Genomic DNA, 26,025 nt, shown 5'->3' with positions numbered 1-26,025 from the left:
GCGGGGGCGGGGTGTGGTGGAGCACTGTGGGGGCGGGGTGTGGGGGAGCACTGTGGGGGCGGGGTGGAGCACTGTGGGGGTGTGGTGGAGCACTGTGGGGGCGGGGTGTGGTGGAGCACGGCGGGGTGTGGTGTGGTGGAGCACTGCGGGGGCGGGGTGGAGCACTGCGGGGGCGGGGTGTGGAGGAGCACTGCGGGGGAGGGGTGTGGAGGAGCACTGCGGGGGCGGGGTGTGGAGGAGCACTGTGGGGGTGGGGTGTGGAGGAGCACTGCGGGGGCGGGGTGTGGTGGAGCACTGTGGGGGCGGGGTGTGGGGGAGCACTGTGGGGGCGGGGTGGAGCACTGTGGGGGTGTGGTGGAGCACTGTGGGGGCGGGGTGTGGTGGAGCACGGCGGGGGTGTGGTGTGGTGGAGCACTGCGGGGGCGGGGTGGAGCACTGCGGGGGCGGGGCATACGTAGGCCTGGTCGGCGCTCACTCTTTCCTTCCTGTGGTCAGTGACAGTGGTGAGGATTCGCTGGACACTCTTCTCACCCGACTGCCTCTCACCCCGTCTCTGTCACCTCGGAAACGCACCACCAGCCAGAGCAAGACGGAGCCTCCATTGCTGCGCACCAGTAAGAGGACCATCTACACGGCCGGTCGCCCTCCCTGGTACAACGAGTCGGGGACGCCTTTCAAAGAGGCTTTTGTGATTGGTGAGTTGCAGTGACCGCTCAGCGTCGCCTACAGAGCGCAGCTCTAACCCCCATGATCCTCCTCTTCCAGGTCTGTGCGGGGGCAGCGCCTCGGGGAAGACGACGGTAGCCAATAAGATCATAGAGGCTCTGGACGTGCCGTGGGTGGTGCTGCTGTCCATGGACTGCTTCTATAAGGTGTGTGCCCAGCTAAGGCCGTATGTCCCGCCCCCGCCTTGTGTGGCTGTGCCCCCCCGCCTTGTGTGGCTGTGCCCCCCCCCCCCCCGCTTTGTGTGGCTGTGGCCCCCCGCCTTGTGTGGCTGTGCCCCCCCCCCGCCCCGTGTGGCTCCGGCCCCCTGCCCCCATGGCTGCCATGTTGTTGCTGTGATCCCAGCATGCTGCTCTGCTCCCTACACATCGTTTGTTGAAGGGTGCGGGTGTTGGTGTATTGCGCTGCATGGTGCGGGCGTTGGTGTATTGCGCTGCATGGTGCGGGCGTTGGTGTATTGCGCTGCAGGGTGCGGGCGTTGGTGTATTGCGCTGCAGGGTGCGGGCGTTGGTGTATTGCGCTGCAGGGTGCGGGCGTTGGTGTTTTGCTCTGCAGGGTGCGGGCGTTGGTGTTTTGCGCTGCAGGGTGCGGGCGTTGGTGTTTTGCTCTGCAGGGTGCGGGCGTCGGTGTTTTGCGCTGCAGGGTGCGGGCGTCGGTGTTTTGCGCTGCAGGGTGCGGGCGTCGGTGTTTTGCGCTGCAGGGTGCGGGCGTTGGTGTTTTGCGCTGCAGGGTGCGGGCGTCGGTGTTTTGCGCTGCAGGGTGCGGGCGTTGGTGTTTTGCGCTGCAGGGTGCGGGCGTTGGTGTTTTGCGCTGCAGGGTGCGGGCGTCGGTGTTTTGCGCTGCAGGGTGCGGGCGTCGGTGTTTTGCGCTGCAGGGTGCAGGCGTCGGTGTTTTGCGCTGCAGGGTGCGGGCGTTGGTGTTTTGCGCTGCAGGGTGCGGGCGTTGGTGTTTTGCGCTGCAGGGTGCGGGCGTTGGTGTTTTGCGCTGCAGGGTGCGGGCGTCGGTGTTTTGCGCTGCAGGGTGCGGGCGTCGGTGTTTTGCGCTGCAGGGTGCGGGCGTTGGTGTTTTGCGCTGCAGGGTGCGGGCGTCGGTGTTTTGCGCTGCAGGGTGCGGGCGTCGGTGTTTTGCGCTGCAGGGTGCGGGCGTCGGTGTTTTGCGCTGCAGGGTGCGGGCGTAGGTGTTTTGCGCTGCAGGGTGCGGGCGTTGGTGTTTTGCGCTGCAGGGTGCGGGCGTCGGTGTTTTGCGCTGCAGGGTGCGGGCGTCGGTGTTTTGCGCTGCAGGGTGCGGGCGTCGGTGTTTTGCGCTGCAGGGTGCGGGCGTTGGTGTTTTGCGCTGCAGGGTGCGGGCGTTGGTGTTGTACAGTTTCAGAGTAGAAACGCCAGAGAAAGTAACTGAGGACATAGGGATATACAATCATTATGCTAATTAACTTGAGGAAATTGTCTGTTAGCAGTGGGTGACAAAAGGCAAACTCCTGTGAAATGGAAATTAGATGAGCTGTTTAGGCCTGGGAACAGTAAGGGAAAGGAAGACCCCTTTCTGTGATGCTGCAGAGAAGTGACCACCTAATTAGAGGCATCCTGTACACCTGAGACAGACCGGCACCAGGGATAAATGTTTAATATCTCATGAGCCGTCCTTCCTATAGACATGGCAAGCAGAAATATCACATCCCGGCAGGCTGACTATTCCAGCACATATTTTATGTGGGACCTCTGTAGGTATCCCAAACTTGATATTGGCCAGTGGGGCACCAGCAGACTCGCCATGTGTCCTATCATTGTGAAGATAAAATCATAACTGTAAATATGAAAGCATTGTTGTCCGCCTACGACATTCCCAGGCAACGTTATGGCCAATAATCACTTTGGGGATATTGTTTCAGACCCAGGACAGGGGTGGGGCAGTGCTCCCCTGTGAGGGCACTAGGTAGGAGGGGACATGGATTGTAGCCAGTTTGATAAAGGCAATGTGGCCATTTTTTGCCTTGTCTTTACTCGGGGGCCATGTGTCCGATACGATACACATGTGAGGAAGTCCATGAAACCCTGGGCAAACGGCGCCCCCCTGTGGCCAGACGCATAAGGTAACTGCTTGATCTGAATGCCTGCTTGTGATCCATAACTTACCTGTAAATGTACTCTGACATAAATATATTTATTTATTTTTCCAGCACCCATGACGGCACCCTTACATTCGTGGTGCCGTCATGGGTTCAGAAAAAACACATTACCGGTAAGTAATTACGTATTTCTGTAAATTCCATCTTGTATATATTGTAGTCTCTAGTGAGCCCTTACGGCAATTAAAATATATAATTAATCTTGGGCTGTTCTGTTATCTCGATCCTGAATCCCACGTCTGTGGGCTCGGCGTAATAGTTACCGTAATCAATTGGTGGCAGCGAGTTTATGCCAAGGATCATTGTGGGGCGACCCGTGAGATCAGGGGCGGATTAGATATATTCTGCCCGCAGGAGTCGGGGGAATATATACCTTACTCTCACCGGGAACCCTTCAATCATCGGCATAGTAGAATAGCGGCCTCCTTGCTTATTGTTGGGCAATTCCATAATTGGCCAGACTATAAGAGGGGCGCTAGAGAGTGCGTCACGTGCTCGGTCTGTCGGGTGGTGGAAAGGGGGGCTGTTACTCCTACTTCCTACCCCCCATTTCATGACATTGGTGGCCAGCGGTGGGAGATAATATTGTGTGAGTGTGAGACCCATACTCCCAGACACTAAGGACTGCCAGTAGCAGCTGTGGCTGCCGGGGTCTTCAGACCAGACCAACACTGGAGTGTCAGAGTGCAGGTACTGTGCGGTGTGTGGAGGCATCAGGTGGCAGTTCTGTGTCAGTGACCAAAGTCCGCAAGAATGGCTGAGGACACCAGGAGCAAAGCTATGCAACTGGCCAAGGCAATGGCTGGAACCGAAGAGGTGGAGGATGGTGCTGTGGACAGCGATGAGGAGGTTGTCCACGAGTCCTCCAGGAGCCCGACGCCAGAGAGACGCTCTGCAGAGGACAGTGCAAAGCCCGGCAATTATGGACAAGGTGAGGAGGAGCCCACCCAAGGCTCCTCAGAGAGCCAGATGCCAGTCCTCCACTCTGCAGTGGACAGTGAATAATCAGGCTCTGCAGCGGGTCACTCATCGCCTGGCTCTGCAGCGGGTCGCTCATTACCACTTGCCAATCCACCAAGCCTGGCAGGCTTGGATGCCCTTCTACAAATGGCTATGGCCCTACTCCAGGCTGGAGACCGGGAGGGCTACAAGGACCTCATGGCAGAGCGCAAGGAAGAGCGTGAGGCTGCGGAGCGAGAGCGCAAGGCAGAGCGTGACCACCAGCTGCGGCTAGCTCAGCTCCAATCCTCATCATCCACTTGTGACAATCGAGACACCAAGCTTCCAAAGGTCCATGTTGAGGACTGCCCAGTGCTGGAGAAGGATGGAGACTTGGACTCTTTTCTGACGGCCTTTGAACGGACTTGCCTGCAGCACCATCTGGATAAGGATCAGTGGGCCAAGTACCTGACCCCACCCCCCACCCCCCCGTTTAAGGGGTAAGGCCCTGGAAATCCTTGGGGACTTGGTTGCTGAGGCAGACCAGGGCTATGATACCATCAAGCAGACCCTGATTCAACAGTACAACCTTACTCCGGAATCCCACCGCAAGAAGTTCCAGTGCCTGCAAAAGGGACCAAAGGACACCTGGGCTGACCACCGGTGGGCCCTTGCCAGAGCTGCCGACCACTGGACCCAAGGCTTGCAGCTTACCACCGGACCGGAGATCCTGGATTTGTTCATCACGGAACAACTCTTGTGGAACTGCCCTGAGGATCTCCGCCAGTTCATCAGAGACCACAAGCCAAAGGGGTCCACTGCTACAGCTGCCCTGGCGGACGACTACACCAACAATCTGGCCCTTGAGGCCAAGAGAGCGTCCGCCAGCAGCACCTGGAGAGGGGGTAAGATGAATCTTGCGACTGCCCCACCTGCCCCTAGACTGCAGGTGGTGGCCCTCTTGACTCCCCTCTCCAGGCCCGTGGCAGAACCAGGCGGTGCCACCAGTGCAACCAAACTGGACACTTCAAGGCAATGTGCCCTCAGCGCCCCAAGGCCCTGGCCCCGTCCCAAAGGCCGCCCACGGTGATGTGTGTGGGTGGGGGTGGTGGTAGGTTCCTGGACAACTTCCAACCCATCACTGTCGGCCGGTCTATGACCATGGGACTGCGAGACACCGCTGCTGAGATGACCCTCGTACGGCCTGAGATAGTGTCCCCCCAAGACTTGGTACCCGGAAAAACCCTCGCTATCTCCAGGATTGGAGGCATTGAACCGGCGCTGACCGTCGCCAAGGTTTATTTGGATTGGGGCGCAGGACGAGGGGTGAGGGAGGTGGGAATAATTGATTGGCGGGAATCCTAAGTGTTACTTGGGACAGATTTGGGGCAGATAACCTCCCAGTTTGGGCCCCCCCCAAGGGCTGACCCTTCAGCCAGTACTGACATGCCTCCGGACAATGTTGTTAATGTGTTCTCCATGAATGATGTAAGGGAGGAGGGAGTGAACTCTGATTTTTCTGCTTGCATAGACACCATAGACACACACACAGCTGCAGCTGTGACAGGAGGGGAGGGGGTCAGAGAAAGGTGTGACCATGCCTCTACAGGTGATCAGCCTGTGAGCTGGGATCTGTTGCCCTCTGCAGGGATAAGCAGAGAGCAGGGTGCTGCAGGGGGAGGACCAGTGTGTGGGGTGGGGGCTACCACAGCAAATGTGGGGTCCCCAGAGATTTCACAGCGGGGTTCTGTTGCTGCAGGAGGGGAACAGGCAGGTGAGATTGGGGCCGGTCCCGGAGCGGAAGTGCTCCCAGGTAAGATCTCGGTGCAGGGTTCCAAGATTACTGTTCAAATTGTTCCGGGATAGTCAAAATTATTCAAAGTGTAAACAAACAAATCCCTTTAAAAATACTCTTTATTATATAAATATTAAAAACCCAAGTGATTCACCCGTACAAATGATTGTCCTAGGGAATTTACACTCATATACACAACCAGGACAGCCGTTTTATTAGAAAAATATACAAATTCAGTTTACGGCAGAGGTCAGAGTCTAGGCTCCTAACATAAGAGATATTTTCCCTATCATGCACCCTAGATCTGACCCCTACCTACCAACGGAGGTCCAAACGCCTTAGCTTAACTGGGCGCCCCCGCTCCTCGGCGGCTGTCCCTTAATTCCCCTGACAATTGCCCTACCATACAAGGACAAATCCTGGTCTAAACCATGCGGTATATTAATCTTACTATATGGTTGAACTACTGGATTCACTTTGTCTGAGATGGCAATATTCTAATCCAATATATATATACATCAACCTTCCTCCCATATCAGTCAATGAAATATACTCATAATTTCTTACACCTTATAAAGGCCCAATCAACCAAATATCCCGCATAGGATAGATCCGAATCCTGGAACAATGGCAGTATATTAATCACACAATTCCTGTAACAATGCCAGTACATTAACCACTTATATACCCTGGAATGATACCAGTATATTAACGACCTAAACAATCTGATATTATTTACACAAGATTATTTACTTCCCTTTGTGTAGCGCATCCGCACTGCCTCAACGCGTTTCTCCGCCCTTTGGTCCGGTTCATCAGGAGGCCAGGGAGAAGGAAGTTGTAGTCATTCAGTGGTGATAAAAAGACCTTCTCTGGTAGTGGTTGCCGCCAATAAGGCGCCAGTTTAAATAGAAAATGCGTCACCAGCAATAGATTACTGAGCTGCCACACCTAAGGCAGACTCCTGTCCACTAGGATACACTGCGCATGTCCTAAAGATTCCGTATCACTAGAGCGCGCGGGATCAAACTGCGCATGTCCGGAAATGATGTCCCGGTTACCACATCAAACATCCGGTTGCCACGCCTCCCCTGGCTTCTGCAAATCGCGCTTACCATACAGGTACTGCGCATATCCGGATATGGAGCCATAGCAACTACCCAAGCTTTTCATTACAACTTCATGCTGCCTCATCGCGCATGCGCAGCAGATCCCAGGAGGCGCCACTTTTTAATACCTTTAATTTTTATATATACATCCTCCCTGGTCACCATGCCACCGGAATTAGACTATCCATTAAACGAGAAAATAGCGCTACATATTATAGCCACCACATACGGGGCCAAGATAATATTTATAAATCTCTGTCCAATGATATACATAGATATTCCACAATGTCCCATGACATGTCCAAATAAACCAGCGTATTAATCCTCCAGCCCCCATATTTTTTGGGGGATTACATCCAAAACTGCATTAATCCCATAACCACGTAGCGCTATTCATTTTTTATATATATATATATATATATACACTTTATTTTTTTTTTGAAAAAAAAAATAAAAAATAATATATATTTCTCTCTCATTTTTTATATATATATCTATTTATTTATTTATTTTAACTTTTTCCAGGGGCACAGCTATGCATTTTAACAGGGATGTCTGTTCTCAAAAATCCATGTGGCCAGTATGGCATCCTATCGCTAATTTTTCTCGGTGCAGGGTTCCCCCACAACCGGGGTGTCCGGAAGCCAGGTAGGTCTGCCTGAACCGGCGACTTGGTCAGGAACAGAGGAGGAGCAGGCACGACCCACAATAACAGCGGCTGTGGCCGCTGTCGCCTGCAGTGGGAGTGCTGGAAGCCAAGGGGCTTCCCGGAGGTCCGATAGCTCTTCCCCTTCTGATCCAATGGCAGCCGAGTCAGGCGGAGGCCAGGACAAAGGTCCCGGGGTACTGACCGAAGATGTGACAGTCTCGTCGATTCTGGCCACATCTAGTCAGGGGTTTCAGGCAGCGTTAGAAGCTGACGACAGCCTGATAGCTCTTAAGGAGCAGGCGGCACAGCCTCCCTCGGACCCGGAGCGAGTGGTCTGGGACCAAGGACGGCTGTACCGGGTCACGGTCCAGCAGGGTTCACCGGAGGCGTGGCCCAGGGACCGACAGTTGGTGATACCCTATCCGTTCCGAACGAAGTTGTTGCGGATCGCACATGAGATTCCGATGGCCGGACACCTAGGGATCGCTAAGACCAAGGCCAGGTTAACCCAGCATTTCTATTGGCCAAAGATTGGGGCCGATGTGGCTGCCTACTACCATTCGTGTGACACCTGTCAGAGAGTGGGGAAGACGGGGCCACGCCCCAAAGCCCCACTGGTATCTCTGCCCATCATCGATGAGCCTTTCAGGAGGGTGGCTGTGGATCTGGTCGGCCCGCTGGCCATCCCCAGCAGCTCCGGGAAACGCTTCATTCTGACGGTAGTAGATTATGCCACCCGGTACACTGAAGCGGTAGCTTTGTCGTCTATTCGGGCTGACAAGGTGGCCACCGCATTGCTGGAGATTTTCTCCCGAGTGGGTTTTCCCCAGGAAATGCTCACTGACCGGGGGACCCAATTCATGTCGCAGGTGATGGAGTCCCTCTGTAAGCAAATCCAGGTGCAACATCTGGTGGCCAGCCCATACCACCCACAGACTAATGGCCTGTGCGAGTGGTTCAGTGGCACCCTAAAGCAGATGCTTAAGATGTTGGTCGACTCCCATGGGCGTGACTGGGAGCGTTATCTCCCCCACCTGTTATTTGCTTATCGGGAGGTTCCACAGGCCTCAACGGGATTCTCGCCTTTTGAGAGCTCCTGTACGGGCGACGTGTGCGGGGCCCTCTGGCTCTGGTGAAAGGTTTGGAAAGGAGATTTGGCCACCCCTGGAGTGTCGGTCATCAAGTATGTCGTGCGCTTCCGGGACAAAATGCAGGCCTTGATGCAGCTGGTGCACAATATGGCTCAAGCCCAGGCCGATCAGAAGCGTTGGTATCACCAGAACGCTTGTGAGAGGACCTACCAAGTGGGTCAAAAGGTGTGGGTACTGGTCCCCGTACCACAGGATAAGCTTCAGGCGGCCTGGGAAGGCCCATACCTCGTGTACCAGCAGCTCAACCCTGTAATGTACCTGGTCACCCTGGACCCTGCTCATGGAAGGCGGAAGGCCTAAGGCCTTCCATGTGAACATGATGAAGGCACATCATGAGCGGGAGGCATGTGCACTCCCTGTGTGCAACCTGCCCGAAGAGGGAGAGGTGGAAACCCTCTTGGATATGCTAGCCCAGGTTAGGGCAGGTGGATCCATTGAGAATGTGGAGGTTGGCCACCAGCTTTTGGAGGACCAACGGTCCCAGCTGTGGGCCACCCTACACCCCTTCTAGGAGTTGTTTACCAACCGGCCCGGAAGGACTGAGTTGGCCGTCCATCACGTGGACACTGGGGATCATCCCCCGAGTCGGCGTTCAGCATATCGGGTCTCCCTGGAGGTGCAGCAGCACATGCGTCAGGAGATTGACGAGATGCTGAAGCTGGGGGTGATCCAGGCATCCAACAGCGCTTGGGCCTCGCCTGTAGTCCTCGTCCCAAAGAAGGATCGAACCACTCGGTTCTGCGTGGACTACAGGGGGCTCAATGCTGTCAGGGTCACCGATGCGTACCCAATGCCACGCATCGATGACCTGCTCGATCAGTTGGCCGGGCCCAGTACCTGACCATCATCGATCTGAGTTGGGGATATTGGCAGATCCCCCTGGCTCGCGAGGCCAGGGAACGCTCTGCCTTTATTACCCCATTTGGAGCCTTTATTACCCCATTTGGACTGTACGAGTCCACGGTGATGGCCTTCGGAATGAAGAATGCCCCTGCCACTTTCCAGCGGATGGTCAACACCCCGCTCAAGGGACTTGAAGGGTACGCGGCCGCATACCTGGATGATATCGCCATCTTTAGTCCTACCTGCGAGGATCACCTAAAGCATCTAGCACACAGGTGCTCAGGTGGATCCACCAGGCAGGTTTGACCATCAAGCAGGGGAAGTATCAGCTGGCCATGAGTGAGGTCCTCTACCTGGGTCACCGGGTAGGCAGGGGAGATCTGAAGCCAGAGCCTGGGAAAGTGGAGGCCATCACGTCCTGGCCCACACCCAGGACCAAGAAGCAGGTGATGTCCTTCTTGGGGACCGCTGGGTACTATAGGAGGTTTGTTCCACACTATAGTAGCCTGGCGAAGCCCCTGACGGACCTCACCAAGAAGAAGCTGCCCTCCGCAGTCAATTGGACAGTGGACTGCGAGACAGCCTGTCGGGCCCTAAAGGGTGCCCTGTCCAGCCCACCAGTACTACAGGCAGCCGACTTCGCGCGGCCGTTTGTAGTACAAACCGACGCCAGTGACTTCGGCCTCGGTGCGGTGCTCAGCCAGGTGGACTCTGCGAGCCAAGAGCACCCAGTCTTGTACCTGAGCAGGAAGCTGTTACCGAGGGAAGTGGCCTACTCCACAATGGAAAAGGAATGCCTGGCCATAGTGTGGGCTCTGCAGCGTCTGCAACCCTATCTATACGGGCGCCACTTCATCGTGGAGACGGACCACAATCCCCTCAGCTGGTTACACACAGTCTCCGGGACGAATGGGAGGTTGTTGCGATGGAGCCTTGCGCTCCAGGAATACAACTTCACAATTCGCCACAAGAAGGGCCTTGACCACGGTAATGCAGACGGGCTGTCCCGACAAGGCGAGGTCGCGGACGGGCGCCCGGGGGAACACCGGAGTGTGCTGCCCCCTAGCGCCCTCTAAAGGAGGGAGGTGTGAGGACATAGGGATATATTCCGATCTATTAAGCCATATTCCTATAGCCGCCATCTTGTCAAGGTACGACCATATCTCGTTGTGTGTGAGTGGGCCTATGGCCCTGTGCGCACTTGCCGGTTTTTGCCGCGGATTTCCTGCGGATTTGCTGCATGTTTCGCTGCAGAAAATGTTCATAACATCTCTGCAGTGATTCACCAGCAAAACCTATGGGGAAAAAAAAATGCTGTGCGCACTATGCAGATTTGGACAGCTGCATGTTTTGCTGCGGGATTCCCGCAGCAAAAACAATTGCATGTCACTTCTTTTCCGCAGGTCCCTGTAGGATTTCACTCCATTGACTGCCATGTAATCGTGAAATCCCGCAGGGAATAACACAGGCAGCAAATTCTGTGCGGTTCACTGCGTTTTCCTGCGTTATTCCCTGCAGTATTTCGCGGTTTACCTGCGGTAATGTTCATCGCTGCCTGCGGTTTGCAGGGAAGTGATGTCATTATGACAGGAAGAGGAAGCGGAGCAGAGAGTAAACACACAGATCACAGACACAGACATATAGAATATATATACACACACACACACACACACACACACACACACACACACACACACACACACACACACACATCACAGACATATAGAATACACACACACACACACACACACATCACAGACATAGCACACACAGATCGCACTCACACACAAACATATAGAATACACATAGAAAGCAAACTGACATATAGGAAAAAAAACACGTGGGCTCCGCTGTATTTTTACCTTCCAGCCGAGGTAAGCACACAGCGGCGGCCCGGTATTCTCAGGCTGGGGAGGGCGAGGGACAGGGTTAATGCCCGCCTCCTCCCGCAGCCGAGAATATCAGCCCGCAGCTGCCCCGGGACTGTCACATCCATTATGCGACAGTCCCGGAGTGTCCCCGGCTCTTCCTGTTGCCGTGATGCGGTGGCAGTGCAGTCAGGGTAATAAGGAGTTAATGACGGCGGATCGCCGCCACTAAGTCCAGGCTTGATCATGGCAGCGTCTATGTGACAGCTGACATGATTAACCCGTAAGTAAAGTGAATAAACACAAACACACCGAAAAATCCTTTATTTTAAATAAAAAACAAAAAAGACTCCTCTTTCACCCCTTTATTAACCCCCCAAATACACCGCTCCGACGTAATCCACGTCCTGCGATGCTTGCATCCAGCCGCTACTGACACTAACACACAGCGCTGAATGCAGCCTCGCAGCGAGACAGCAGAGGTAACCACAGGGCATTTCCCACGGCCGGTAATGTGAACTCACTACCGCTCGGGAGAAATGCAGCGTGTGCTCACAGGGACTCTGTCTATTCTTCTATCTATCTCAGAGGGAAATGACTTTTTTTTTTTCTTTCTTCAATGTGCTTTATTGCATTGAATGCATTAAAACACATGTAGCAACCCGCATGCGGCAATACCGTGATAAAACCGCGGCAAACTGCATGCGGTTTGCCGCGATTTTTTACCGCGGGTGCGGTAATCTTTCAGACCCTGCGGAATTTTCTTAAGAAAATTCTGTTTTTCAGTGCGCACTGGGCCTTAAGGCCTAAGGAGGCTTCAATCAGTATGTTAATTAACTTGAGGAATAGCAGTGGTGTGACAAAAGACAAACTCCTATGAAATGGAAATTAGATGAGCTGTTTAGGCCTGGGAACAGTAAGGGAAAGGAAGACCCCCCCCCCCTCTGTGACGCTGCAGAGAAGTGACTACCTAATAAGAGGCATCCTGTGCACCTGAGACAGACAGGCACCAGGAATAAATGTTTAATATCTCATGAGCCGTGCTTCCTATAAATATGTCAAGCAGAAATATCGCATCCCAGCATGCTGATGATTCTAGCACATATTTTATATAGGTGTGGGACCTCTGTAGGTATCCCAAACTTGATATTGGCCAGTGGGGCACCAGCAGACTAACGCTATGTGCGCACATTGCGTATTTGCATGCAGTTATGCTGCGATCTGCACCGCAGCGTAACTGCATGCGTCCCCAGCATAATCTATGAAGATTATGCAGGAGACGTGCGCACGTGGCGTCTTAGAGCGCAGCGCTTCGGCTGCTGCCCGACGCGTGCATTCTAAGAAGTGACATGTCACTTCTTCCGTGCGCTTTGCCTGCAGCCCCTGCTCTGTCTATGGGAGGGGCTGCACTCAGAGCGCATGGAATCGGCTTTTTTTTTTTTTTCATTACGGACTCTTTCTGCAGCGATTTGAAGCGCACATGTGCTGTTCAGATCGCTGCAGAAATTTCTACTAGCCTACTCATGTGTCCTATCATTGTATGAAAGCATTGACGTCCGCCTGCGACATTCCCAGGCAACGTTATGGTCAATAATCACTTTGGGATATTGTTTCAGACCCAGGACAGGGGTGGGGCAGTGCTCCCCTGCGAGGGCACAGGTAGGAGGGGACATGGATTGTAGCCAGTTTCATAAAGGCAATGTGGCCATGTTTTGTATTACATAGTTATATAGGCTGAATAAAGGCTCCGCTCCATCTAGTTCCCCCTTCCTCCACCAATCCTTTATAACCCACAATGCTGTGCAGTGAGGAATCCTCCGCCCTGATATAAAGCTGTTATAGTGTCTGCCATAACTGCCTCTTGTGGTCACATTCCACAGTCTGACTGCTCTAACTGTAAAGAACCCTTCCTATTTAGCTGCTGGAATCTCTTTTCTTCCCCCGCAGTGACTGCCCCTGGTCCTTAGTATTGTCTCTTCCCCCGCAGTGACTGCCCCTGGTCCTTAGTATTGTCTTCCCCCCGCAGTGAGTGCCCCTGGTCCTTAGTATTGTCTTCCCCCGCAGTGACTGCCCCTGGTCCTTAGTATTGTCTTCCCCCCGCAGTGACTGCCCCTGGTCCTTAGTATTGTCTTCCCCCCGCAGTGACTGCCCCTGGTCCTTAGTATTGTCTTCCCCCGCAGTGACTGCCCCTGGTCCTTAGTATTGTCTTCCCCCCCGCAGTGACTGCCCCTGGTCCTTAGTATTGTCTTCCCCCGCAGTGAGTGCCCCTGGTCCTTAGTATTGTCTTCCCCCGCAGTGACTGCCCCTGGTCCTTAGTATTGTCTTCCCCGCAGTGAGTGCCCCCTGGTCCTTAGTATTGTCTTCCCCCGCAGTGACTGCCCCCTGGTCCTTAGTACTGTCTTCCCCCGCAGTGACTGCCCCTGGTCCTTAGTATTGTCTTCCCCCGCAGTGACTGCCCCTGGTCCTTAGTATTGTCTTCCCCCGCAGTGACTGCCCCTGGTCCTTAGTATTGTCTTCCCCGCAGTGAGTGCCCCTGCTCCTTAGTATTGTCTTCCCCCGCAGTGACTGCCCCTGGTCCTTAGTATTGTCTTCCCCCGCAGTGACTGCCCCTGGTCCTTAGTATTGTCTTCCCCCCGCAGTGACTGCCCCTGGTCCTTAGTATTGTCTTCCCCCCGCAGTGACTGCCCCTGGTCCTTAGTATTGTCTTCCCCCGCAGTGACTGCCCCTGGTCCTTAGTATTGTCTTCCCCGCAGTGAGTGCCCCTGCTCCTTAGTATTGTCTTCCCCCGCAGTGACTGCCCCTGGTCCTTAGTATTGTCTTCCCCCGCAGTGAGTGCCCCTGGTCCTTAGTATTGTCTTCCCCCCGCAGTGACTGCCCCTGGTCCTTAGTATTGCCTTCCCCCGCAGTGTATGCCCCTGGTCCTTAGTATTGTCTTCCCCCGCAGTGAGTGCCCCCTGGTCCTTAGTATTGTCTTCCCCTCGCAGTGACTGCCCCTGGTCCTTAGTATTGTCTTCCCCTCGCAGTGACTGCCCCTGGTCCTTAGTATTGTCTTCCCCCGCAGTGACTGCCCCTGGTCCTTAGTATTGTCTTCCCCCGCAGTGACTGCCCCTGGTCCTTAGTATTGTCTTCCCCCGCAGTGACTGCCCCTGGTCCTTAGTATTGTCTTCCCCCCGCAGTGACTGCCCCTGGTCCTTAGTATTGTCTTCCCCCGCAGTGACTGCCCCTGGTCCTTAGTATTGTCTTCCCCCGCAGTGAGTGCCCCTGGTCCTTAGTATTGTCTTCCCCCCGCAGTGAGTGCCCCTGGTCCTTAGTATTGTCTTCCCCGCAGTGACTGCCCCTGGTCCTTAGTATTGTCTTCCCCCCGCAGTGAGTGCCCCTGGTCCTTAGTATTGTCTTCCCCCGCAGTGACTGCCCCCTGGTCCTTAGTATTGTCTTCCCCGCAGTGACTGCCCCCTGGTCCTTAGTATTGTCTTCCCCCCGCAGTGAGTGCCCCTGGTCCTTAGTATTGTCTTCCCCCGCAGTGAGTGCCCCTGGTCCTTAGTATTGTCTTCCCCCCCGCAGTGACTGCCCCTGGTCCTTAGTATTGTCTTCCCCCCCGCAGTGACTGCCCCTGGTCCTTAGTATTGTCTTCCCCCGCAGTGACTGCCCCTGGTCCTTAGTATTGTTTTCCCCCGCAGTGAGTGCGCCCTGGTCCTTAGTATTGTCTTCCCCCGCAGTGACTGCCCCTGGTCCTTAGTATTGTCTTCCCCCGCAGTGACTGCCCCTGGTCCTTAGTATTGTCTTCCCCCGCAGTGACTGCCCCTGGTCCTTAGTATTGTCTCCCCCCGCAGTGACTGCCCCTGGTCCTTAGTATTGTCTTCCCCCGCAGTGACTGCCCCTGGTCCTTAGTATTGTCTTCCCCCGCAGTGACTGCCCCCTGGTCCTTAGTATTGTCTTCCCCCCGCAGTGACTGCCCCCTGGTCCTTAGTATTGTCTTCCCCCGCAGTGACTGCCCCTGGTCCTTAGTATTGTCTTCCCCCGCAGTGACTGCCCCTGGTCCTTAGTATTGTCTTCCCCCCGCAGTGACTGCCCCTGGTCCTTAGTATTGTCTTCCCCCGCAGTGACTGCCCCTGGTCCTTAGTATTGTCTTCCCCCGCAGTGACTGCCCCTGGTCCTTAGTATTGTCTTCCCCCGCAGTGAATGCCCCTGGTCCTTAGTATTGTCTTCCCCCGCAGTGACTGCCCCTGGTCCTTAGTATTGTCTTCCCCCGCAGTGACTGCCCCTGGTCCTTAGTATTGTCTTCCCCCGCAGTGACTGCCCCTGGTCCTTAGTATTGTCTTCCCCCGCAGTGAATGCCCCTGGTCCTTAGTATTGTCTTCCCCCGCAGTGACTGCCCCTGGTCCTTAGTATTGTCTTCCCCCGCAGTGACTGCCCCTGGTCCTTAGTATTGTCTTCCCCCGCAGTGACTGCCCCTGGTCCTTAGTATTGTCTTCCCCCCGCAGTGAGTGCCCCTGGTCCTTAGTATTGTCTTCCCCCGCAGTGAGTGCCCCCTGGTCCTTAGTATTGTCTTCCCCCCGCAGTGAGTGCCCCCTGGTCCTTAGTATTGTCTTCCCCCGCAGTGAGTGCCCCTGGTCCTTAGTATTGTCTTCCCCCCGCAGTGAGTGCCCCTGGTCCTTAGTATTGTCTTCCCCCGCAGTGAGTGCCCCCTGGTCCTTAGTATTGTCTTCCCCCCGCAGTGAGTGCCCCCTGGTCCTTAGTATTGTCTTCCCCCGCAGTGAGTGCCCCTGGTCCTTAGTATTGTCTTCCCCCCGCAGTGACTGCCCCTGCTCCTTAGTATTGTCTTCCCCCGCAGTGACTGCCCCTGGTCCTTAGTATTGTCTTCCCCCGCAGTGACTGCCCCTGGTCCTTAGTATTGTCTTCCCCCCGCAGTGAGTGCCCCTGGTCCTTAGTATTGTCTTCCCCCGCAGTGACTGCCCCTGGTCCTTAGTATTGTCTTCCCCCCGCAGTGACTGCCCCTGGTCCTTAGTATTGTCTTCCCCCCGCAGTGAGTGCCCCTGGTCCTTAGTATTGTCTTCCCCCGCAGTGAGTGCCCCCTGGTCCTTAGTATTGTCTTCCCCCCGCAGTGACTGCCCCTGGTCCTTAGTATTGTCTTCCCCCGCAGTGAGTGCCCCTGGTCCTTAGTATTGTCTTCCCCCGCAGTGACTGCCCCTGGTCCTTAGTATTGTCTTCCCCCCGCAGTGACTGCCCCTGGTCCTTAGTATTGTCTTCCCCCCGCAGTGACTGCCCCTGGTCCTTAGTATTGTCTTCCCCCGCAGTGAGTGCCCCTGGTCCTTAGTATTGTCTTCCCCCCGCAGTGACTGCCCCTGGTCCTTAGTATTGTCTTCCCCCGCAGTGACTGCCCCTGGTCCTTAGTATTGTCTTCCCCCGCAGTGACTGCCCCTGGTCCTTAGTATTGTCTTCCCCCGCAGTGACTGCCCCTGGTCCTTAGTATTGTCTTCCCCCGCAGTGACTGTCCCTGGTCCTTAGTATTGTTTTTGGAAGGAATACGTCCTGCGCTGTCCTTTATATTGACCACACATGTATTTATACATATAAATGAGATCTCCTCTGAGACTGCTTTTTTTCCACTCCTCCTCATACGGGCGGCCTCCGTTCCTCCTCATACGGGCGGCCTCCGTTCCTCCTCATACGGGCGGCCTCCGTTCCTCCTCATACGGGCGGCCTCCGTTCCTCCTCATACGGGCGGCCTCCGTTCCTCCTCATACGGGCGGCCTCCGTTCCTCCTCATACGGGCGGCCTCCGTTCCTCCTCATACGGGCGGCCTCCACTCCTCATCATACGGGCGGCCTCCACTCCTCATCATACCGGCGGCCTCCACTCCTCATCATCATACGGGCGGCCTCCATTACTCCTCATACGGGCGGCCTCCATTACTCCTCATACGGGCGGCCTCCATTACTCCTCATACGGGCGGCCTCCACTCCTCATCATCATACGGGCGGCCTCCAGTACTCATCATACGGGCGGCCTCCACTCCTCATCATCATACGGGCAGCCTCCATTACTCATCATATGGGCGGCCTCCACTCCTCCTCATACGGGCGGCCTCCATTACTCCTCATACGGGTGGCCTCCATTACTCCTCATACGGGTGGCCTCCATTACTCCTCATACGGGTGGCCTCCATTACTCCTCATACGGGTGGCCTCCACTCCTCCTCATACGGGCGGCCTCCACTCCTCCTCATACGGGCGGCCTCCACTCCTCATCATACGGGCGGCCTCCACTCCTCATCATACGGGCGGCCTCCACTCCTCATCATCATACGGGCGGCCTCCATTACTCCTCATACGGGCGGCCTCCATTACTCCTCATACGGGTGGCCTCCATTACTCCTCATACGGGTGGCCTCCATTACTCCTCATACGGGTGGCCTCCATTACTCCTCATACGGGTGGCCTCCATTACTCCTCATACGGGTGGCCTCCATTACTCCTCATACGGGTGGCCTCCATTACTCCTCATACGGGTGGCCTCCATTACTCCTCATACGGGCGGCCTCCATTACTCATCATACGGGCGGCCTCCATTCCTTGTAGTAGTCTAGTTATCCGCCTTTGAAGTGACTCTAACCTCTGGGTATCCTTTATAAAATGTGGATCCCATATTCCATATGTGGCTTTACAAGTACAAGAGCAGAACCCGTTCTAGCAGCTCTGAGATGAGTGCAGACCCCTCGCTTCCTTCCCTCCTTCCTTCGCCTCTTCCCCTTCTTTCCTTCCTTCCTTACCTAAAAATGCAAAAATCGCCCGGTCATTAGGGGCTACAGGGGTGGTGTGCAGATGACCTTCCCTTTTATGTATACTCCATGTATATATACCAGGCGTGCAGACATGCTGCCAATAACAATCAGCTCCTGCCCTCCACAGATTGTGCAGTTATCCATCAATCAGCCATCACGCGGCTCTACTACCTCATCTTCCCTTCACAACTCAGACTAGAGTCACCGGCGGGGGGGGGAGAAGAGATCTATGGTGTCAGGGGGTGGCTGAGCCCAGATCTATGGTGTCAGGGGGTAGCTGAGCCCAGATCTATGGTGTCAGGAGGTGGCTGAGACGAGATCTATGGTGTCAGGGGGTGGCTGAGCCCAGATCTATGGTGTCAGGGGGTAGCTGAGCCCAGATCTATGGTGTCAAGGGGTGGCTGAGCCCAGATCTATGGTGTCAGGAGGTGGCTGAGCCCAGATCTATGGTGTCAAGGGGTGGCTGAGCCCAGATCTATGGTGTCAGGGGGTGGCTGAGCCCAGATCTATGGTGTCAGGGGGTAGCTGAGCCCAGATCTATGGTGTCAGGGGGTAGCTGAGCCAGATCTATGGTGTCAGGAGGTGGCTGAGACGAGATCTATGGTGTCAGGGGGTAGCTGAGCCCAGATCTATGGTGTCAGGGGGTAGCTGAGCCCAGATCTATGGTGTCAGGGGGTAGCTGAGCCCAGATCTATGGTGTCAGGGGGTGGCTGAGACGAGATCTATGGTGTCAGGGGGTAGCTGAGCCCAGATCTATGGTGTCAGGGGGTGGCTGAGCCCAGATCTATGGTGTCAGGGGGTAGCTGAGCCCAGATCTATGGTGTCAGGGGGTAGCTGAGCCCAGATCTATGGTGTCAGGGGGTGGCTGAGCCCAGATCTATGGTGTCAGGGGGTGGCTGAGCCCAGATCTATAGTGTCAGGGGGTGGCTGAGCCCAGATCTATGGTGTCAGGGGGTGGCTGAGCCCAGATCTATGGTGTCAGGGGGTGGCTGAGCCCAGATCTATGGTGTCAGGGGGTGGCTGAGCCCAGATCTATGGTGTCAGGGGGTAGCTGAGCCCAGATCTATGGTGTCAGGGGGTGGCTGAGCCCAGATCTATGGTGTCAGGAGGTGGCTGAGCCCAGATCTATGGTGTCAGGGGGTAGCTGAGCCCAGATCTATGGTGTCAGGGGGTGGCTGAGCCCAGATCTATGGTGTCAGGGGGTGGCTGAGCCCAGATCTATGGTGTCAGGGGGTAGCTGAGCCCAGATCTATGGTGTCAGGGGGTGGCTGAGCCCAGATCTATGGTGTCAGGAGGTGGCTGAGCCCAGATCTATGGTGTCAGGGGGTGGCTGAGCCCAGATCTATAGTGTCAGGGGGTGGCTGAGCCCAGATCTATGGTGTCAGGAGGTGGCTGAGCCCAGATCTATGGTGTCAGGGGGTAGCTGAGCCCAGATCTATGGTGTCAGGGGGTGGCTGAGCCCAGATCTATGGTGTCAGGAGGTGGCTGAGCCCAGATCTATGGTGTCAGGGGGTGGCTGAGCCCAGATCTATAGTGTCAAGGGGTGGCTGAGCCCAGATCTATAGTGTCAGGGGGTGGCTGAGCCCAGATCTATGGTGTCAGGAGGTGGCTGAGCCCAGATCTATGGTGTCAGGGGGTGGCTGAGCCCAGATCTATGGTGTCAGGGGGTGGCTGAGCCCAGATCTATGGTGTCAGGGGGTGGCTGAGCCCAGATCTATGGTGTCAGGGGTGGCTGAGCCCAGATCTATGGTGTCAGGGGGTGGCTGAGCCCAGATCTATAGTGTCAGGGGTGGCTGAGCCCAGATCTATAGTGTCAGGGGGTGGCTGAGCCCAGATCTATGGTGTCAGGGGGTGGCTGAGCCCAGATCTATGGTGTCAGGGGGTGGCTGAGCCCAGATCTATGGTGTCAGGGGGTGGCTGAGCCCAGATCTATGGTGTCAGGAGGTGGCTGAGCCCAGATCTATGGTGTCAGGAGGTGGCTGAGCCCAGATCTATGGTGTCAGGAGGTGGCTGAGCCCAGATCTATGGTGTCAGGAGGTGGCTGAGCCCAGATCTATGGTGTCAGGAGGTGGCTGAGCCCAGATCTATGGTGTCAGGAGGTGGCTGAGCCAGATCTATGGTGTCAGGAGGTGGCTGAGCCTAGATCTATGGTGTCAGGGGGTGGCTTAGCCCAGATCTATGGTGTCAGGGGGTGGCTTAGCCTAGATCTATGGTGTCAGGGGGTGGCTGAGCCCAGATCTATAGTGTCAGGGGGTGGCTGAGCCCAGATCGGTGTCACTAGGAGGTGACTGAGCCTGGGTCTGTGATGCCGGTGGGTGCCTGAGCCGGGTTTTGTGTCTCTGGGGGTGGCTGAGCCCGGGTCTGTGTCTCTGGGGTGGCTGAGCCCGGATCGGTGTCTCTGGGGGTGGCTGAGCCCGGATCGGTGTCTCTGGGGGGTGCCTGAGCCCGGGTCTGCGTCTCTGGGGGGTGCCTGAGCCCGGGTCTGCGTCTCTGGGGGTGGCTGAGCCCGGGTCTGCGTCTCTGGGGGTGGCTGAGCCCGGATCGGTGTCTCTGGGGGGTGCCTGAGCCCGGGTCTGCGTCTCTGGGGGTGCCTGAGCCCGGGTCTGCGTCTCTGGGGGTGGCTGAGCCCGGGTCTGCGTCTCTGGGGGTGCCTGAGCCCGGGTCTGCGTCTCTGGGGGTGGCTGAGCCCGGGTCTGCGTCTCTGGGGGTGGCCTGAGCCCGGGTCTGCGTCTCTGGGGGTGGCTGAGCCCGGGTCTGCGTCTCTGGGGGTGGCTGAGCCCGGGTCTGCGTCTCTGGGGTGGCTGAGCCCGGGTCTGCGTCTCTGGGGGTGGCTGAGCCCGGGTCTGCGTCTCTGGGGGTGGCTGAGCCCGGGTCTGCGTCTCTGGGGGTGGCTGAGCCCGGGTCTGCGTCTCTGGGGGTGGCTGAGCCCGGGTCTGCGTCTCTGGGGGTGGCTGAGCCCGGGTCTGCGTCTCTGGGGGTGGCTGAGCCCGGGTCTGCGTCTCTGGGGGTGGCTGAGCCCGGGTCTGCGTCTCTGGGGGTGGCTGAGCCCGGGTCTGCGTCTCTGGGGTGGCTGAGCCCGGGTCTGCGTCTCTGGGGGTGGCTGAGCCCGGGTCTGCGTCTCTGGGGGTGGCTGAGCCCGGGTCTGCGTCTCTGGGGGTGGCTGAGCCCGGGTCTGCGTCTCTGGGGGTGGCTGAGCCCGGGTCTGCGTCTCTGGGGGTGGCTGAGCCCGGGTCTGCGTCTCTGGGGGTGGCTGAGCCCGTATTGGTGGCTATGTTGCTCATGGTTGCTATTGGTTCTGTCCTCCCAGATCCTGACTAAGGAGCAGCAGGATTCGGCGGCCAGGAATGAGTATAACTTCGATCATCCGATGCGTTTGACTTTGATCTGCTGGTCAGCGTCCTACGCAAACTGAAGAAGGGGAAGAGCGTGAAAGTGCCGGTGTACGACTTCACCACTCACAGCCGCCGCAAGGACTGGGTGAGTGACCTGAAACAAGAGCCCCCAGTATAAGACCACCCTCACACTTGTGTGACCTCATTTCATCCCGCCTACTCCTCCTGCAGAAAACAGTCTATGGCGCCAACGTGGTCATATTCGAGGGAATCCTGTCCTTTGCCAACAAAGAGCTCCTGAAGGTAAAAATCAAAGTCTAACACCGGTCTGTGGCTTTTTCCTCTGGCTTCCAGAATGTCTATGCTACTTCTCCTTGCCTGACATCTGCGCGACCCTTGCCACATCGCCAGGCTTCCCAGGATGGCTTTCTGCGACCCCCCCCCCCCCCCCCCGCCCCCCCCCCCGGCTGGCCGAGCCTCCTGTCTGCTACCCCCGGCTGGCCGAGCCTCCTGCCTGCGACCCCCGGCTGGCCGAGCCTCCTGTCTGCTACCCCCGGCTGGCCGAGCCTCCTGCCTGCGACCCCCGGCTGGCCGAGCCTCCTGCCTGCGACCCCCGGCTGGCTGAGCCTCCTGCCTGCGACCCCCGGCTGGCCGAGCCTCCTGCCTGCGACCCCCGGCTGGCCGAGCCTCCTGCCTGCGACCCCCGGCTGGCCGAGCCTCCTGCCTGCGACCCCCGGCTGGCCGAGCCTCCTGCCTGCGACCCCCGGCTGGCCGAGCCTCCTGCCTGCGACCCCGGCTGGCCGAGCCTCCTGCCTGCGACCCCCGGCTGGCCGAGCCTCCTGCCTGCGACCCCCGGCTGGCCGAGCCTCCTGCCTGCGACCCCCGGCTGGCCGAGCCTCCTGCCTGCGACCCCCGGCTGGCCGAGCCTCCTGCCTGCGACCCCCGGCTGGCCGAGCCTCCTGCCTGCGACCCCCGGCTGGCCGAGCCTCCTGCCTGCGACCCCCGGCTGGCCGAGCCTCCTGCCTGCGACCCCCGGCTGGCCGAGCCTCCTGCCTGCGACCCCCGGCTGGCCGAGCCTCCTGCCTGCGACCCCCCGGCTGGCCGAGCCTCCTGCCTGCGACCCCCGGCTGGCCGAGCCTCCTGCCTGCGACCCCCGGCTGGCCGAGCCTCCTGCCTGCGACCCCCGGCTGGCCGAGCCTCCTGCCTGCGACCCCCGGCTGGCCGAGCCTCCTGCCTGCGACCCCCGGCTGGCCGAGCCTCCTGCCTGCGACCCCCGGCTGGCCGAGCCTCCTGCCTGCGACCCCCCGGCTGGCCGAGCCTCCTGCCTGCGACCCCCGGCTGGCCGAGCCTCCTGCCTGCGACCCCCGGCTGGCCGAGCCTCCTGCCTGCGACCCCCGGCTGGCCGAGCCTCCTGCCTGCGACCCCCGGCTGGCCGAGCCTCCTGCCTGCGACCCCCGGCTGGCCGAGCCTCCTGCCTGCGACCCCCGGCTGGCCGAGCCTCCTGCCTGCGACCCCCGGCTGGCCGAGCCTCCTGCCTGCGACCCCCGGCTGGCCGAGCCTCCTGCCTGCGACCCCCGGCTGGCCGAGCCTCCTGCCTGCGACCCCCGGCCGGCCGAGCCTCCTGCCTGCGACCCCCGGCCGGCCGAGCCTCCTGCCTGCGACCCCCGGCCGGCGAGCCTCTGCCTGCGACCCGGCGGCCGAGCCTCCTGCCTGCGACCCCTGGCTTGCCCTATTACATGATTTTGCTTTCCTTCAGCTTTTAGACATGAAGGTGTTTGTAGACACGGACTCTGACATTCGTCTGGTGCGACGACTGAAGCGAGACATCACCGAGCGCGGCCGGGACATTGTTGGAGTGATAAAGCAATACAATAAGTTTGTGAAGCCGGCATTCGAGCAGTACATAGAGCCCACCGTACAGCTGGCGGACATCGTGGTGCCCAGAGGTAGCCTATAATGTACACCCGACCTCTCCACCTGTATACAGGAGGTAGCATATACACCGACCTCTCCACCTGTATACGGGAGGTAGCATATACACCCGACCTCTCCACCTGTATACGGGAGGTAGCAAATACACCCGACCTCTCACCTGTATACGGGAGGTTAGCATATACACCCGACCTCTCCACCTGTATACGGGAGGTAGCATATACACCCGACCTCTCCACCTGTATACGGCAGGTAGCATATACACCCGATCTCTCAACCTGTATACGGGAGGTAGCATATACACCCGACCTCTCCACCTGTATACGGGAGGTAGCATATACACCCGACCTCTCCACCTGTATACGGGAGGTAGCATATACACCCGACCTCTCCACCTGTATACGGGAGGTAGCATATACACCCGACCTCTCCACCTGTATACGGGAGGTAGCATATACACCCGACCTCTCCACCTGTATACGGAAGGCAGCATATACACCCGACCTCTCCACCTGTATACAGGAGGTAGCATATACACCCGACCTCTCCACCTGTATACGGGAGAGTAGCATATACACCCGACCTCTCCACCTGTATACGGGAGGTAGCGTATACACCCGACCTCTCCACCTGTATACGGGAGGTAGCGTATACACCCGACCTCTCCACCTGTATACAGGAGGTAGCATATACACCCGATCTCTCCACCTGTATACGGGATATAGCATATACACCCGACCTCTCCACCTGTATACGGGAGGTAGCATATACACCCGACCTCTCCACCTGTATACAGGAGGCAGCATATACACCCGACCTCTCCACCTGTATACGGGAGGTGGAATATACACCCGACCTCTCCACCTGTATACAGGAGGTAGCATATACACCCGACCTCTCCACCTGTATACGGGAGGCAGCATATACACCCGACCTCTCCACCTGTATACGGGAGGCAGCATATACACCCGACCTCTCCACCTATATACGGGAGGTAGCATATACACCCGACCTCTCCACCTATATACGGGAGGTAGCATATACACCCGACCTCTCCACCTATATACGGGAGGTAGCATATACACCCGACCTCTCCACCTGTATACGGGAGGTTAGCATATACACCCGATCTCTCCACCTGTATACGGGAGGTAGCGTATACACCCGACCTCTCCACCTGTATACAGGAGATAGCGTATACACCCGATCTCTCCACCTGTATACGGGATGTAGCATATACACCCGACCTCTCCACCTGTATACAGGAGGTAGTGTATACACCTGACCTTTCCATCTGTATACAGCACGTAGTGTATACACCCGACCTCTCCACCTGTATACGGGAGGTAGCATATACACCCGACCTCTCCACCTGTATACGGGAGGTAGCATATACACCCGACCTCTCCACCTGTATACAGCACGTAGTGTATACACCTGACCTCTCCACCTGTATATGGGAGGTAGCATATACACCCGATCTCTCCACCTGTATACGGGAGGTAGCATATACACCCGACCTCTCCACCTGTATACGGGAGGTAGCATATACACCCGACCTCTCCACCTGTATACGGGGAGGTAGCATATACACCCGATCTCTCAACCTGTATACGGGAGGTAGCATATACACCCGACCTCTCCACCTGTATACAGGAGGTAGCATATACACCCGACCATCTCCACCTGTATACGGGAGATAGTGTATACACCTGACCTTTCCATCTGTATACAGGACGTAGTGTATACACCTGACCTCTCCACATGTATACAGGAGGTAGCATATACACCCGACCTCTCCACCTGTATACGGGAGGTAGCATATACACCCGACCTCTCACCTGTATACGGGAGGTAATAATTTGGATTGTGTATTTTAGGGGTGAGAACTCTGTGGCTCTGGACCTCATCGTTCAGCATGTGCACAGTCAGCTGGAGAAGGTGAGTCTCATCCTGCACAGCGCCCCCTCCTGGTCATGTGCTGACCTGCTGAGTGCAGCTGACATGTTGTGATGTCTGGTGTGGTTATACCGGACTCCGACAGCCGGGCTGCCACCGCGCTCTGATCTGTGTACATTGCACAGGTGAAGGTCATGTCCCCTAGAGGCTGCCGTCTCCCTGCCCTGGAGCTCGGCTGTGACAGGCAATAGTTTGTCTGCACCGTATGGTCTGCTCCGCCCATATGTCTGAACAAGTGCGCTACGCTATGAAAATGGAGGCCTGCAGGCGCAATGGGGAAGAATACTCCTCCCCTGAGAGCCGCGGAGAATACTCCTCCCCTGAGGAGCCGCGGAGAATACTCCTCCCCTGAGGAGCCGCGGAGAATACTCCTCCCCTGAGGAGCCGCAGAGAATACGCCTCCCCTGAGGAGCCGCAGAGAATACGCCTCCCCTGAGGAGCCGCGGAGAATACGCCTCCCCTGAGGAGCCACGGAGAATACGCCTCTCCTGAGGCGCCGCAGAGAATACGCCTCTCCTGAGGCGCCGCAGAGAATACGCCTCCCCTGAGGAGCCGCAGAGAATACATCTCCCTGAGGAGCCGCGGAGAATACGCCTCCCCTGAGGAGCCGCGGAAAATACGCCTCCCCTGAGGAGGCCGCAAGAGATAACGCCTCCCTGAGGAGCCGCGGAGAATACATCTCCCTGAGGAGCCGTGGAGAATACTCCTCCCCTGAGGAGACGCAGAGAATACTCCTCCCCTGAGGAGCCGCGGAGAATACGCCATCCCCTGAGGAGCCGCAGAGAATACATCTCCCTTAGGAGCCGCAGAGAATACATCTCC

The 26,025-nt window shown here is 57.1% G+C and overlaps 1 protein-coding gene across 1 annotated transcript in view; it reads left to right on the top strand.

The window, feature by feature from the left end:
- LOC142297129 (uridine-cytidine kinase-like 1) overlaps positions 1–26,025 on the top strand; it is a 48,611-nt gene that overhangs the window by 3,491 nt on the left and 19,095 nt on the right. The window contains 7 exon segments of the mRNA XM_075341403.1: positions 496–695; positions 766–872; positions 21,288–21,345; positions 21,348–21,457; positions 21,544–21,615; positions 23,069–23,259; positions 25,125–25,185. Coding sequence (XP_075197518.1) covers positions 496–695; positions 766–872; positions 21,288–21,345; positions 21,348–21,457; positions 21,544–21,615; positions 23,069–23,259; positions 25,125–25,185 — 799 coding nt within the window.

The sequence above is a fragment of the Anomaloglossus baeobatrachus genome, chromosome 3 (assembly GCF_048569485.1).
Source record: "Anomaloglossus baeobatrachus isolate aAnoBae1 chromosome 3, aAnoBae1.hap1, whole genome shotgun sequence".
NCBI classification, from domain to species: Eukaryota; Metazoa; Chordata; class Amphibia; order Anura; family Aromobatidae; genus Anomaloglossus; species Anomaloglossus baeobatrachus.
This window is presented reverse-complemented; position numbering and strand designations above follow the sequence as displayed.